General features: G+C 37.7%; 1 protein-coding gene across 2 annotated transcripts in view; it reads left to right on the forward strand.

The window, feature by feature from the left end:
* Window positions 1-14,087, forward strand: part of PIEZO2 (piezo type mechanosensitive ion channel component 2) — a 490,353-nt gene that overhangs the window by 368,970 nt on the left and 107,296 nt on the right. For both annotated transcript variants that reach the window (XM_037806169.1, XM_037806170.1), the window contains exons 14-17: window positions 193-316; window positions 1,734-2,029; window positions 3,215-3,363; window positions 5,356-5,529. In XM_037806169.1, coding sequence (XP_037662097.1) covers window positions 193-316; window positions 1,734-2,029; window positions 3,215-3,363; window positions 5,356-5,529 — 743 coding nt within the window. The remainder of the gene's footprint in view (window positions 1-192; window positions 317-1,733; window positions 2,030-3,214; window positions 3,364-5,355; window positions 5,530-14,087) is intronic.

Below are 14,087 nucleotides of genomic sequence, written 5' to 3' on the forward strand. Positions count from 1 at the left end.
AAGGGGTTAAGGCCAGACACTTCCTGTTGACACCTCGTGGATGACGTGAGTCCATCTCAAATAAGAAGGTTTAGTTATTGTGTCTCCCCCCCCGACCCTGCAGAAATGTCAAGAAAAACATTATATTTGTGGATATGTGTTTCCATTTCCAACAGTAGCTTAATTCTTGTTTTGCTAATTCTCTACTTTCAGATTCTTTTCACAATTACTTTTTGGCTACTGCTGAGGCAGCACCTCACGGAGCAAAAAGCTCTTCAACAGAAGGAGGCTCTTCTATCTGAAGTCAAAATCGGAGGTCAGGAAAATGAAGAAAAAGGTAAATTAGTGTCTATGCAAAGTGTGTGGCAGCCATTCCCCCTTGCTTAAGCTACACGGAAGCCATGTGGTAATTGCAAAGATGCATCCCAAGATTGGTACTGCAGAACTTTTCCAGTGCACTTGTGAGCTCTTAAAAAATAGTATGTGACTTGATCCTCACTAAAGGATTCCCATTTAACCTCAGAAGCAGCAGCATTATAGAAATTAAATAATTTCTCCAAGGTATCACTTTTTAGTAAGTGACGGAACCAAAGAAATGGACTCAAATCTTTTAAATTCAAATCCTTTTCTTCTCTAAAAAATAACTTACCATTAAGTCAAAGAAAAGAGGGTGATATTTTTGTCTCTACAGTTTTAGACCCGCTGTAGAAGTAAAATGAGAATGACCTTGCTCTCTGTCTCCCTGGAGATACAAATAAATATAAGTTTAATATCCATAGAATGGACTGGAAGGAGCTCTAATGAAGCCACATTCTTTGTTTACAAAAGCTGGGCCAGTAACCCTTTCATTAGGCAACCGTAAGAAAACTACAAGGAGCAACTGAAATATTTCTATTTTCTACTTTCTCATTTTCTCATTTAGGCCTAACCTATGAGTTGATTTTCAAACAACAACAAAAAAATCTATACTATTTAAATCTCTCCTATATGCCTTTGGATATCTCCAATCAACAGAATGATTTAATTAACCAGCTAATTTAAAGAATGGTTAATTTGAGATCAACAATTAATTCCCTTTCATTCCCTTCATCCTGGGACTCTACCAGTTGTTTGAATAAATTATTCAAATTTTAGGTAAAAGCCATGCTTAACATAACAAGGACCCTATATATTAACTTCTTTTAAAGACTAAATAAGGTTCTAATTACAATGGATAAACCTGTTTAAACTTAGTTAAATCACATTTATTATTTAAATCTAATTTAAACGAAATTATATTTGGCTGTAACTCTTACCTTTTTTAGTCATTTAAAAGCATACTTTTTGGTTAAAATTGTCAGCATTAACCACAACCAGTAAAGCACTACTTGGATTGTTTATAGCCAGGAAACAATTAGAATTTGAAATGTATTTAATAGTTTTGATTTTTTGTTGTTGTTGCCTATTTATTTTTCTAAATCCTGAAGTACTTTCAGCTGTCTTTGGAGAATGGAAATGAAAATGATGGTATAAATCGATTCGTTTAAAAACATTACCACATTTATTTTCTTCTAAGCTGTATTTCTAGAAGGTTATGAAAATTGACCACAAATTAGTTATGAATGTTGCCTTGTATGGGACAATCTTAAAATCCCTCAAATCCTATAGGAATCCATAAAAGATATGCATCTATGTCCCACAAGGATCACACCTGGTCAAAGTGTAGTTTTGCTCAGGTCACTAGTTAAGTATAACAGCAGTTTGGTATTTTGAAGATGACGAACTTCAAGATACTCAAGCGGAAGGTGAGCCCAAGGAGAAGGAGGAAGAAGAGGAGGCCAAGGAAGAGAAGAAAGAGAAAAAGAAAGAAGAGGAAGAAATTGAAGAAGAAGATGACGACGATGAGCAGGACATCATGAAAGTGCTGGGGAACTTGGTGATGGCCATGTTCATCAAGTACTGGATTTACGTCTGTGGAGGAATGTTCTTCTTCGTGAGCTTTGAGGGTAAAATTGTAATGTACAAAATCATCTACATGGTGCTGTTTCTGTTCTGCGTGGCCTTGTATCAGGTGGGTCAAACAGCTGTCCTCCACATTTTCTTGATTCTTGCATCTGCCCCAGGAGTGTACAAGAGCTTCGTTTGAAGAGAATCTAAATTACTGTAATCCCATGAGCATATAAAGCGATAAATGGGATTCAAACAGTATGTCCCAAGGTGAGATGGCTATCTTCAGCTTGTTCACTATTTTAAAACTTTCAGTTCTTAAAGATGTCAGAAAAAAGGTTCAGAAACTTTCCAAAAATTCTTAATAAAAGATCCACTGAAAAAAGAAACCTGTATAATTGGATTCTATTTTTGAAGAGTAAATTTAGAAGCTGTGGCTGCATAATCTAAAATATTGAACTCGCACTTGGGGCTTTGGAATTGGAAAACTATATATTTAAATATAGGTTGTATGTATACACACATTTATTTATAATGCAGCAGTGGCTTAGTATTTCATTAACTAAAATTTGTAAAATATTATATTAAAATGAATTAGCCTCTCCACAAACTCAGTTTTTACCGATGATGTAAGGAAACCCAACAATAGAAACAAGTGTAGCAATAAAATATTTGTGCAGTTAATACACAAAATAAATAAAACGGCTATAATAAACAATAGTATATTGCACATGGAAATAAATATGTCTCAACTGAAGCCATTAAACTTTTGAATACTTTATAAAAATTCAGGATAGGTGCTCTCTGATGATTATCCACAAACTTATGGTGAAAAGAGAGATGTGTCCTCTCTAAAGTGGCTGTTTCACATTTTTATTTATATGCTGCCACTTTGAATTTCAAACTGATGTGGTTCTGTCTCTCAGCCATTATAACAGTTACTGTTACTATTCCTTGAATCCTCCCATATACCAGGTGCCATACTGGGATCCTTGTAGATATTATCCATTTCATCCTCATGACTACACAAGGTAGACATTTATGTGGGAGGAAACTGAAGCTTGTGAAGTCTAGCAATTTACCCAAGGACACAGTTAGCAATGAGTAGTAGAACAGAGTTTCTAGCCCCGAGCCATCCAAATACATTAGGAACAGAGTGGAAAACACTGAAAATGAAACTCCCCTCCCTGCCCCCGAAAAAAAAATCTGTAATATGATCACCTGTATTGGTTGAATAACCCAATATTTTCGTGAATTTTCCGATAACTGATTTTTTTTTCCTGTTTGTTTTTCAACGCCTTATACCCAGGTGCACTATGAATGGTGGAGGCGAATTCTAAAATATTTTTGGATGTCAGTGGTTATTTACACTATGCTGGTGCTTATCTTTATATACACATATCAGTTTGAAAACTTCCCAGGCCTGTGGCAAAATATGACTGGACTGAAGAAAGAAAAGTAAGCAATTTTGGTTTATGATGAGACGTGAAAATGGCAAGCAGAGTGAATACATATTGGTCAAAACATCTTTAAAGAGGTTATTGGCAAAAATGGTCAAGAGGTGATGATGTCTAAAAGCTTCTCAGAAGCAGGATTCACATCCTTAATCCTCTTTGTTTTCTCTTTACCTCACCTGGGGTTGGCACATAGTAGGCCCTCAATGAATATTGACTAAAAAAGAGAAAAAGAGTTCTCTGCCCCATTTTAGTGAAATGACCATCTATAATGTGATTTCCATGTGAAGCAGTCCTGCTTAGCTCTTTTCCAGTCACTTTTTCTGCTCTCCAAGTCGGAGCTCTGTTTTTCAATTGAACCCGTAGGCTCATGGACTCATTTATGAAGTCAGCAGTCTTTCCTCATTTATAGCTGGTACTGATATTCCAAAGAGTGGTTAGTTCCATAAAGAAAGAACTTTCTGTAAGTGCTAATAGGCTAGTGATGGTGAGATCATTCTGCTGTGCATGCAATAGGTGGGGTTCTACCTTTTCTAATTTGCTTCAGTTGAAAAGCCAACCAGAACTGGGTGCAGAACTGCAGGCAGTGAAGTGGCTAAGAAAAAAGTTTAAAAGGAAAGGATCAGGGTTTATTCAGCAAGTGCTTGTTGAGTGCCTCCCATGTACCTCTCCTCTGTGCCTGGGGCTCTTGTTCTAGCAGAGGAAACAAACGAAAAACTACTTAATGTACCAATAAATAAATTACAAACTGTGGCAGGTCTGCGAAGGAAACAAGCAGCCACTTTGGTAGCGATAACAGAGATCAACTCTGAATAGAGAGGTCGGGCAGGCTTCACTGAGGACTGGTCCCTCAAACTGGGAGCTAAAGGAGCTTGTCTTAGGAAAAGGGTGGGAGTGGGGGGTGGGGTGCAGAAGGCACCCCAGGCAAATGCCAAGGTTAGGAGGCAGAGCAGAATTTGGAGTGTCTGGGGAACTGAAGGGAATGACCCTGCCAGGAGCTGGGGGCAGAAGGAAGGGAGGACGAGGGGGCACCCAGCCAGGCACTGAGGCATATGTGGCCTCCTGCCCTCACAGGCAGCACAAGTTGGCATTTTAGTCTTGGTGACATTTTGAAGAGTCTTTGAAGACTACCAGCTAAAAAGCAATTTGTGGAGGAACAGAGCAGAAACAGTAAGCCCAGTGAGCAGCAGTAGCAGTGGGCCTGGAATGAGGGCCGTGGAGATGGATGGGATTAGAGAAAGTCAAAAGATGCATAGGGGGTAAAAGGAAGTGTAGATGAGCTAGATGTGGTGGAAACCAGAGAATCGAGGATGACCTCCTGGTTTCTGAATTTTGCACAAGATAGATGGTTGCACCATTTATTGGTCTAGGGAAGAAGCCTAGATGTGGAGAGGGAGGTGGAGCCCAACTTTGCCAAGAAAAATGGTGAAATCGAGAATACTGTTTTAAAAACATTAAGTATGAAATAACTGGAACAACTCATTTCAGGTAGAAATTTGGACCTCAGAGTCGCAGGAGAAGACTGTGCCGCTGGTACACATTTTAGCATCATCTGCCTAAAATGGTGTCTAAATCCATGGAACTAGGGGAAATTACTGCTAGAGAAAGTATTGCTAGAGAGTGGACTCAAAACAAGTCTTCGGGATATTTCAGCACTTAGAGGTCCAAAAGAAGAGGCAGAGTTAGAGAGGGAAGAGGAAAGCCAGGAAAGTAAGGTGGCGTCAAGGCCAAGAGTCTTTCAAGAAGGGCTTGTAGTTGAATTAAGCAAAGAGAAATAGTCACTAAATTTAGCAATATTAAGGTTGTTATTGGCCATTGTAAATGCAGGTTAATTGGATAGGTAGAAACAAAAGCCAAATGAGTGTGTGTGGAAGCCCGGGATGCAATGAATCGTACAACTGAAGAGAGTAAAAATGGTGATATAGCTTGTAATAAAGAGAGTACATCTTCATTGCCCAAGAAAGGTCCTTGCTTTTCATTTTGTTTTGGCTTATAGGCTTGAGGATCTTGGCTTAAAACAGTTTACTGTGGCTGAGCTATTCACTCGCATATTCATCCCAACCTCCTTTCTTCTGGTGTGCATTTTACATCTTCACTATTTCCACGACCGCTTCCTGGAACTCACAGACCTCAAGTCCATTCCCAGCAAAGAAGACAACACCGTCTACAGGTGAGCGAATGAAAGAAGCACACATTGCTTGATACCTGGCCTTTGGTTGCCCACTTTGCAGGAAGCTGGTAATCGAACGTAGAGGTTCAAACTTGAACTTTCCATGAGTATCAATCTGAGAGTGGAGAAAATGTATAATGTTTGATGATGCTTTCTGAAACAATTGGTTGATATAAATGCTGACAGTCAGATGAGCAGATTTGTACTAGCTGTACAGACTAAAGTACTTTAGAGTTGGTGATGTATATTTTCTGTCTAGGCTGGTGTTATATTTAAGACAGAGAAAGAGTTTTCTATTGCACAATCTCTAGGAATGAAGTCACAGTGAGAGCTTACCAAAAGATGACAGGCCGAATTTTCCCTTCCCTTTTGCAAAGGAAGAACCCTGGCTAAAGGGACAGTCCGAAATTTACTAGTAACTAGAATAATTTTTAAGAAGAGAAAGTGAAGACAATGTCTTCCTTTATTCATTTCCTTTCGTCGTCTTCTCATCTATAAATATAAATTGGTTACAAGTAACTGATGGCATATTGCTTTTCCTGCCTGTGTTTGTAGAAACCAGGGTGGTTTATCTCACATCCCTCAGTCTATTCCATAGGGAGATTACAAGCATTCTTCAAAAGGATGCTAACACTGTCTTCTCTGATTCAGTTCTTAAAAACAAAAGCCAATTAGGGAGTGTATGGAAGACCGGGATGCAATAAATGGTACAACTGAAGAGAGTAAAAATGGTGATGCTGCTTGTAATAAAGGAAGTGCATTAAGCAACTAGGGAGCAAAGGGCTATATAAAGAGGGGTAGAGATGCCAGAGTTGAAAATTTCCCTTAACTATATGACTTCAAGGGGAAAAAAATGAGTACGTTCATAAAAAGATAAAGTAGTTTATAATCATACACATTTTATAAAATTGTAAACTTAGTTGTCTGTTGTAATAGAGATTGGGAATATGGATACTGCCAAAGTACTTTTATTTTATGATGCACATTTTGTAGTCACCCTTCCTCCCTTCCTTCCTTTCCCTCCTTCCTTCCTTCCTTTCCTCCTTTCCTCTTTTCCTTTTCTTCCTTCCTTCCTTATTTCCTTCCTTCCTCCTCCCTCCCTTTTTCTCTCTTTCTCTTTCTTCCATCAGCAGATTTATTTCCCTTATTCTGTTTTGTTTAGCATAAGATTACATTTAGTTTTACCTCTGAGTATACTACAAATGATGATCAATAAGTCACTGCTGCCTAACCTGTAGAACTAATGGGTAATACATAATCTCATAATTTCTAATGCTATCTTGCTACCATAAATAATGAAGCTCAGCTAAAACGCATCTCGTCCCCACCCCTTAGCAGGGAGGAGAGCGTGGCTGGGTCAGTGGTTTATCTTATCCATATACTTATTCCTTCTTCCTTCAGTGATAATAAAACATTGGGAAAAATAAAGTTGTTTCTATTTAGAAATCTGGGGATCCCTAGGACACCCTGTTCATAGGCCAGCTTGTTCTCAAGGGAATCATCCTAAGATTAAATTTACAAAGGTAACGCCTGCATAGAAAAGTGGGAATTGTCAATAATTAGAGAAATGAAGATTTGATGATTCTTTTACATTGCTTGTGATACTTGTGGGTAAAAGTATAACATATCTATAATCAAAACTGGATTTGGTATTTAACACCAACCATGTAACACACTTTATTTAATTATAGACCCTCACCATTTTTTTCCAAAATTCATATTCATTAAATAAGAAAGGTCTTTTTCATGATTCAAGAAAAGTCTAGTCAGCAGAGTACATGTGTGTTTCTGAAAGAGATGTAATTGTTGATCATTGCTAAACCAATAGCTTTTTATATATTTTTTTCTTCTTTCCATATTCATTTTCTTCTCACTGAAAGTTCCTCCAATGCATAGAAGCTTTTCCTTGCCACCATTCTTATTGTCTTGTGTCCGGGTCTTCTGTTATGCGATCAAATAGAGATACAGGACAGAACTTGTCCAGAAAAATAGAGATATTCAGAACCACTGCTATGTAGAAGGTAATCTGGCTCAGCAAATATTTTACCAGCCTAAAGAATTACAATCTTTGAGATCGAGGGTACATGAAAACTGAATGTGTTCCACAGAGTTTCCCTTAAATTTATGTAACGGTGTGCAATTAGGCAGGCTCCGGGGAAGGGCTGCAGCCTCAGAAAGTCCCTCTAATGTTAAGTTGTGTACTCTGCTTCTCTGGCAGCTACAGTCGCAGCCTTTATCCTGCAGACCATGGCTAGAGAAGAAAGAGCTTGATGATCTGTAGCAATATAAGGTCACCACTTGCTCCTCCTCTCAGCAGTAACCTAGAGCTAACATCCCCTTAGCAGTTAATTTACCAAGAAAAATTTAAAGGGTGATGAGAATATATCACATTGTCTAGTCTAAAGTGTTGTGGTAAATGGGATTTCATTTTTTGAACTGTGATTAAAAAAAGTTTTCTAGAACCTAAGAGAATGAGAATTTGATAGAGTAACTCCAGTTTGGTATTATGGGATTTTGTATAAGAGTTTAATAGAAAAGTGCCAAAAATTTTAACTTTGAGTATATGGTTTACATCTCAACATTTTAGCATGTTGTTCCTATTGTAGTGTGTTCCTTATTAGCAATTTTTACCTCACGGTACCTTTTTTTTTTTTTTGTCCTTGGCGTCCTAATCCATCTCAATGTTAAAATCAAACAATGAAAAAAAAAATGCTTTCAGAGTTCGGTTGACTGTCATGCTTTCCTTTTTCTGCCCCCACCTCCTAAGTAGATGCTTTATAAAAAATGACATACAAATTGGATTAATCAATTCATTGTACTCCTTAAATTGATTTCATGCACTATTGTTTCTGTAAATATCCAACTTCCTTTCCCTGTTTGGTCCCCAGTTTGTTTTTTGTGTGTGTGTATGTTTATGAGTATGTGTATCCATATGTAGTATAGGCAAATGCCACTAGTATTTGAGTCAGAACTGTTTCCACACTTTAGAGAATTTTCAAAGTTAGCATTATGAAAAAGCTTTATAGTATGTGGGAGGAGAATCTATTATTTCTAAGTAGGTCTTCTTAGAAATGTTTCACTTATGACAATTATAATATACAATTTGCAATAATTTACTAAGAAAAACTTGAATGTCTATTTCTTTTATACCCCTGTAATTTGTCAATGATTTGTTTTAGAAATTATTGAATATGCATGTAGAAATAAAACAACTACTTATTTTTTCCAACATCAGTGTTAGACAACCTTAAAGAACGTGGTAAATATAGTTACGTAGTAGTAGTTTTTTTTTTTATTCTTGGAAAGGAGCAAGCTTTCATCTTTTAGAATGCAGTTTATTTGATAAAATGTACTTTGAAAATTTAAACAGTATACATTTTTAATAAAGTGTGTGAGATGGGGAGGGCTGACAACAGTGGAGACTTGATCCCTTCAAGCATTTTCCTGCATATGTTTAATTTCATGTTGCTCCTGAATCTTACTGCCTAAACTCTTCTGTGCATGAAATACATGTCAATGATGATATAAACCTTTAATCAACTTCTTCTCTAACAGTCTCCTCTTTCTCTCCAACTTGTCTCTCTCATGCTATCGCATGCGTCCTCGTGCTTCCATCTCTCGCCTTGTAGCCACGCTAAAGTCAATGGTCGTGTATATCTAATCATAAATAGGTGGGTACTCCAATGTTTTCGCTTTTCTTTCTGTTAAAAACTATGCCATAGCATGTTAAACTCTTTGCTGCTTTGTAAACCACGTTGTCTAGTGGATGGTGGTCTCCAGGTATGCTCGTGGATGTATCTGCACACCGAGCCATTTGGTGATGACACCAAATGGTGCTGTCCAGTGGACTTGGAGGTTTTCAAGGGTCTTCAGCTGGTGCTCAGCTTTTGGTTTGGGTTCAAACTGATGCCCATCAATTTCATTCTTTGGCAAAATTCATTCTGAGGTTTGCCGGAGAAATCTCCTCCTTGACCATATCATCCAGAGCTCAGCTCAAGAACCACCTCCTCCACAAACCTTCCCAAAAATGCTAACACCCCCTGCTGAAGTCACCCACCCTTCCTGACACCCCATAGCACTAAGCACTGCTGCTCTCGGGACGCGTGGCCCCAGTCTTCTCTCTGCTTGTCTTCTCTCCTTGCTGGGCGTAAGCTCCTCGGGGCTGCACTCCCTGAGTAATTCACAGGATATCCCCACAACACCTGCTACAGGCCTTACCAACTTGCTAATATTCAGTAGATATTGGCCGAAGTGAAAAGTCACAACAATATGTGGTTGAGAGAACATTAAAACATCAATTTCTTCAAATATGTCTCTGCTTGAAAGATCAGCATATTATTGAATAATCAATTATTTACCTCACCAGATTTTACAGTATGCTTGCATGCCACAAAAGATGCAAAGATTGGCACTGAGACACGGCCTTACCCTCAAAATGCCCCCCATCCAGGCTGGGAAGATAAAACACAGGAAGAAAAGTAACGTTTGATAAGAGGAGTGTATAGATGTATTTTCAAAGTACTCTTCAAGCACAGAGAAAATGATCCTTTCACATCTAACTTAGTAAAATGACTCCTACTTTATTAAATAGGCAACACTAAAATACTCACTCCCACAACTTCTTGTCATTAGTAATACAGCCAATAATTTGGTTGTTGGAAACATGTATTTCGCAACAAATAAATTTGCAAAATAATCTTAGAAAGATGTGTTGGTTTTCTAGTCCATTTGCTTTCCTCATGGGTCAAGGTGTAAGACTTACAACCAAATAGCAGTCTCTGGGAGGCAGAACTTGGAGAAGGAAATGTGAAAAATGTACCACAACATATTTTGCTGAAGGAGGTTGAAACAAGGGCTGATTCCTTTGGGGGCCTTTTTATTGACAAATTCTGAGGGAGAAAAGTCCGCCTCAGGTGTTTAGCTGATAGAGAAGTAAGATGGAGACTCTTGCTAGAAATTTTGAGCAGCTATTTAATCTTATCCCTCATCTCAGGCTCCACGTGTATGTGTGTTTCTCACAAAGTATTTACCAGTTGCTTTATGAGGGGAGGGTAGGACATCAAATCAGGCAGGAGTTAGGTTCGATATTTCCATCCCAGTCCTCCCTGATAGTCCCAGATTTACTTCATAAGAGGGAGCCTACGGCCCACTACCCCAAACCACAGGGCCAGTGAATTCACCTGAAAAGAGGTGTATCAAAACATGAGGTTGCCCCAAATAATTAAAATCTCGAAGAATTCCAGCTTAGCACCATTTTCTTTCTGGTGAAATCGCTTGTGTTTCTGCGAAGGTTGAGGTGGTAAGAAAGACCAGAGCTATGCCAGGGGAAACATCACTAAACAAACCCCCCTCTCACTTTACAACTTCTGCTTCTCAAGTACTGTCTGTGAGTTGTGTCCAGTTTTAAATGGGGCCACTCTTTACTGGAATAATAAGGTGAAGTAAGCCTTTTAGAACATAAATAAAATTCTTTCTTCCATAACTTATTTCTCTGTGTTCAGTGTTGTTTTATAAGGAGAATAATGTTATAAGGAGAATAATGTTTTATAAGGAGAATAATGTATTTATAAATATTAGTTCTGAGCTGAAAGGGTGCACACAATTATATTTCTTCTGTGTCGATTAAAACTTAGACATTACCCTACATTGTATGAAGCAGAATACATTGAGGAGGGTGGTAACTTTGATAAAATTTTAATAATGTGAATAATTGTGGGTAAGTCTCAACTGAATTAGTTAAGCATATATTTTAAAAATAATTGAAATATATTAAATACTTTAAAAATATTTTCAAGAAATGTTAGAATATTTTAACAGAAGTCATCCTTATTGCTTCCAAGTATACGAAAACCGGAGTCATTATATACAACTGTGCCCAGTAGATAATTTTTTAGAGAAATTACGATCATACACATTTAATATGTGATATTAAACTTGCAAATAAATTGTTTAGATGTGAATATAATTACCTAAAGGTGCTTACAAGTTCCAGAAAATAATTCGTCTTAAATGACATAAATATAAGCATACCTCAGAGATACTTCTGCAATAAAACAAATATTGCAGTAAAGCAATCACATGGAGTTTTTGGTTTCCCAATGCATAAAAAGCTTATATCTATACTCCACTGTAGTCTACTAAGTGCAATAGCATTACATCTAAAACAACGTGACACTGAGGCACGAAGTGAGCACATGCAGTTGGAAAAAATGGCGCCGATAGATTTGGTCAACCAGGTTTGCCACAAACCTTCAATTTGTAAAAAACACAGTATCTGCAAAGCACAATAAAGTGAAGTTCAATAAAACAAGGTGTGCTAGTATTCTACTTTAAACATTACTTAAGAATGCTACAAATTTGCAAGGCATCTCCTTTTTTCTAATATAAAGAATGGGATGCGTGCCGTTTAAATGATCACATATTCCAAATTAGAATAGTTATAAATAAATGGAATTTAGACTAATAAGATTTTATAATGACAGAATTTCCATGTTCTTAAATGGAAACTAGCTTACTATGTGGCCTTTCAAAGTCAAGTCCTGGTGCAGAACTAAGCCTCTTCAGCTCTCCATGTAGCATAATTTATTTCTTGTTTCAAATAAGAATGTCTTTCCAGTGAAAAGAATCTATTTACCAAATGTTCAATGCATCATAGTGTACATCAAGCACTATGCTATATTTTGCAAGGCAGATGAGTAGAATAAGACTGGATTGCTCTCTTTATGGGAAGATTCCTGAGAATACAAATAAATAGACTGAAATGATGTTGGAACAAATAGAGAAATGCACAAATTAAGGCCTGCTCAAAGCTGCAGAAGCACAAAGAAAGAATGAATGAATAAACAAACAGACAAAAATTATTTGCTTTGGAGTAGAATGTGAAAGGAGAGAACAATTTTATTCAAGAAACAGTCAGTGAGAAGGTTACAGCTCAAAGCCTGAATCATATTAGAAGCAAGGCAACAAAGTTATAGGTAAGGGTAAAGAAAATGCAAAGAGAAGAAAATGAACTTGCAAGGGGAAAGGCATGCAAAATGGTATGCTTCAAGAATCCAGGTCATCAGGAGGTTGCTTTGGGGGCCCAAAGTAAAAAATGCTTCCTATGATGATTAGATGATTAGCATATGATGATTAGTAGAGAATCGTAAGTTCATGAGCCTACAGTTTGGGGGCAGTTTTTTTTTTTAAAAATGCAGTTTAATTGAAATATATTCACACACCATACAATCATCCAAAGTGTACAACAATTGTTCACAGTACCATCTCATAGTTGTGCACCCACTGCCACAATAAATTTTTGAACGTTTTCATTACTTCAAAAAGTAAAAATAACAATAAAAATAAAAGTAAGAAACACCCAAAACATCCCATACCCCTCCACCCCACCTATTATTCACTTACTTTTTGTCCCCATTTTTCCACTCATCTGTCCATACTGGGTAAAGGGAGTGTGAGCCACAAGGTTTTCACGGTCACATGGTCACACCATATAAGCGATAGTCACATAATTGTCTTCAAGAATCAAGGCTACTGGATTGCAATTCAACAGTTTCAGATATTTCCTTCTAGCTATTTTCATAAACTAAAAACTAAAAAGGGATATCTATGTAATGCATAAGAGTTACTCCATTTGAAATCTCTTAGCCACTGAAGCTTTATTTAGTTTCATTTCTCTTCCCCCTTTTGGTCAAGAAGGCTTTCTCAATCCTATGAAGCCAGGCTCACATTCATCCCTGGGAGTTACATCCCACATTGCCAGGGAGATTTACATCCCTGGGAGTCATGTCCCACATAGAGGAGAGAGCAGTGAGTTTACCTGCAGGGCTGGCTTAGAGAGAGAGGCCAAATATGAGTAACAAAAGAGGTTCTCTGGGGGTGACTCTCAGGCACAATTAAAGGTAGGTTTACGGTCTCCTTTGCAGTGACAAGTTTCATAAGGGCAGGCCCCAAGATCGAGGGCTTGGCCTACTAAACTGGTAGTCCCCAGTGCTTGCAGAATATCAGGAATTCCAAAGCTGGGGAAGTTTAATATTTCCACATTTTCCCCCAGTCCCTCAAGGGGGCTTTGCAAATACTTTTTATTCTCTGCCCAAATTACTCTGGGGTGTACTGGGGCTCCACGCTAACATTTACAAACCAACCATATCTCTCCCTGTTTGGGGTTCTTTGTAATCCCAGTGTTTGAGTAAACTGACCATACAAGTTAAATTATATAGTGTGCTACAGAAAATATTGATTTTGCACCAAATAAAGATCTCCTCCCTTGGTCCTACACAGAAGCCGAAGTTATAAAACACAGTTAATATCATCCTCTACCCTTTACTCTGATCTAACCCAGTCTCAACCAAGTCCATTTCGTTTATATCTCCAATCGATGTCAGATCTTTTAGCCTCTTTAACAGTTGCTGCATGGCAGCTGACACTCACAGAATTTATAAATAATAATTATAACTCATGAATAGATGTGACTGCTGTAAGACCTTACAATCTAGGAACCTTTATCATAAGCTTTCCCCTGGTAACTCATGCTCCCAGATTCAACTTTCAGAGTTTGCACA

Source organism: Choloepus didactylus, chromosome 16 (genome assembly GCF_015220235.1).
Source record: "Choloepus didactylus isolate mChoDid1 chromosome 16, mChoDid1.pri, whole genome shotgun sequence".
Lineage (NCBI taxonomy): Eukaryota > Metazoa > Chordata > Mammalia > Pilosa > Megalonychidae > Choloepus > Choloepus didactylus.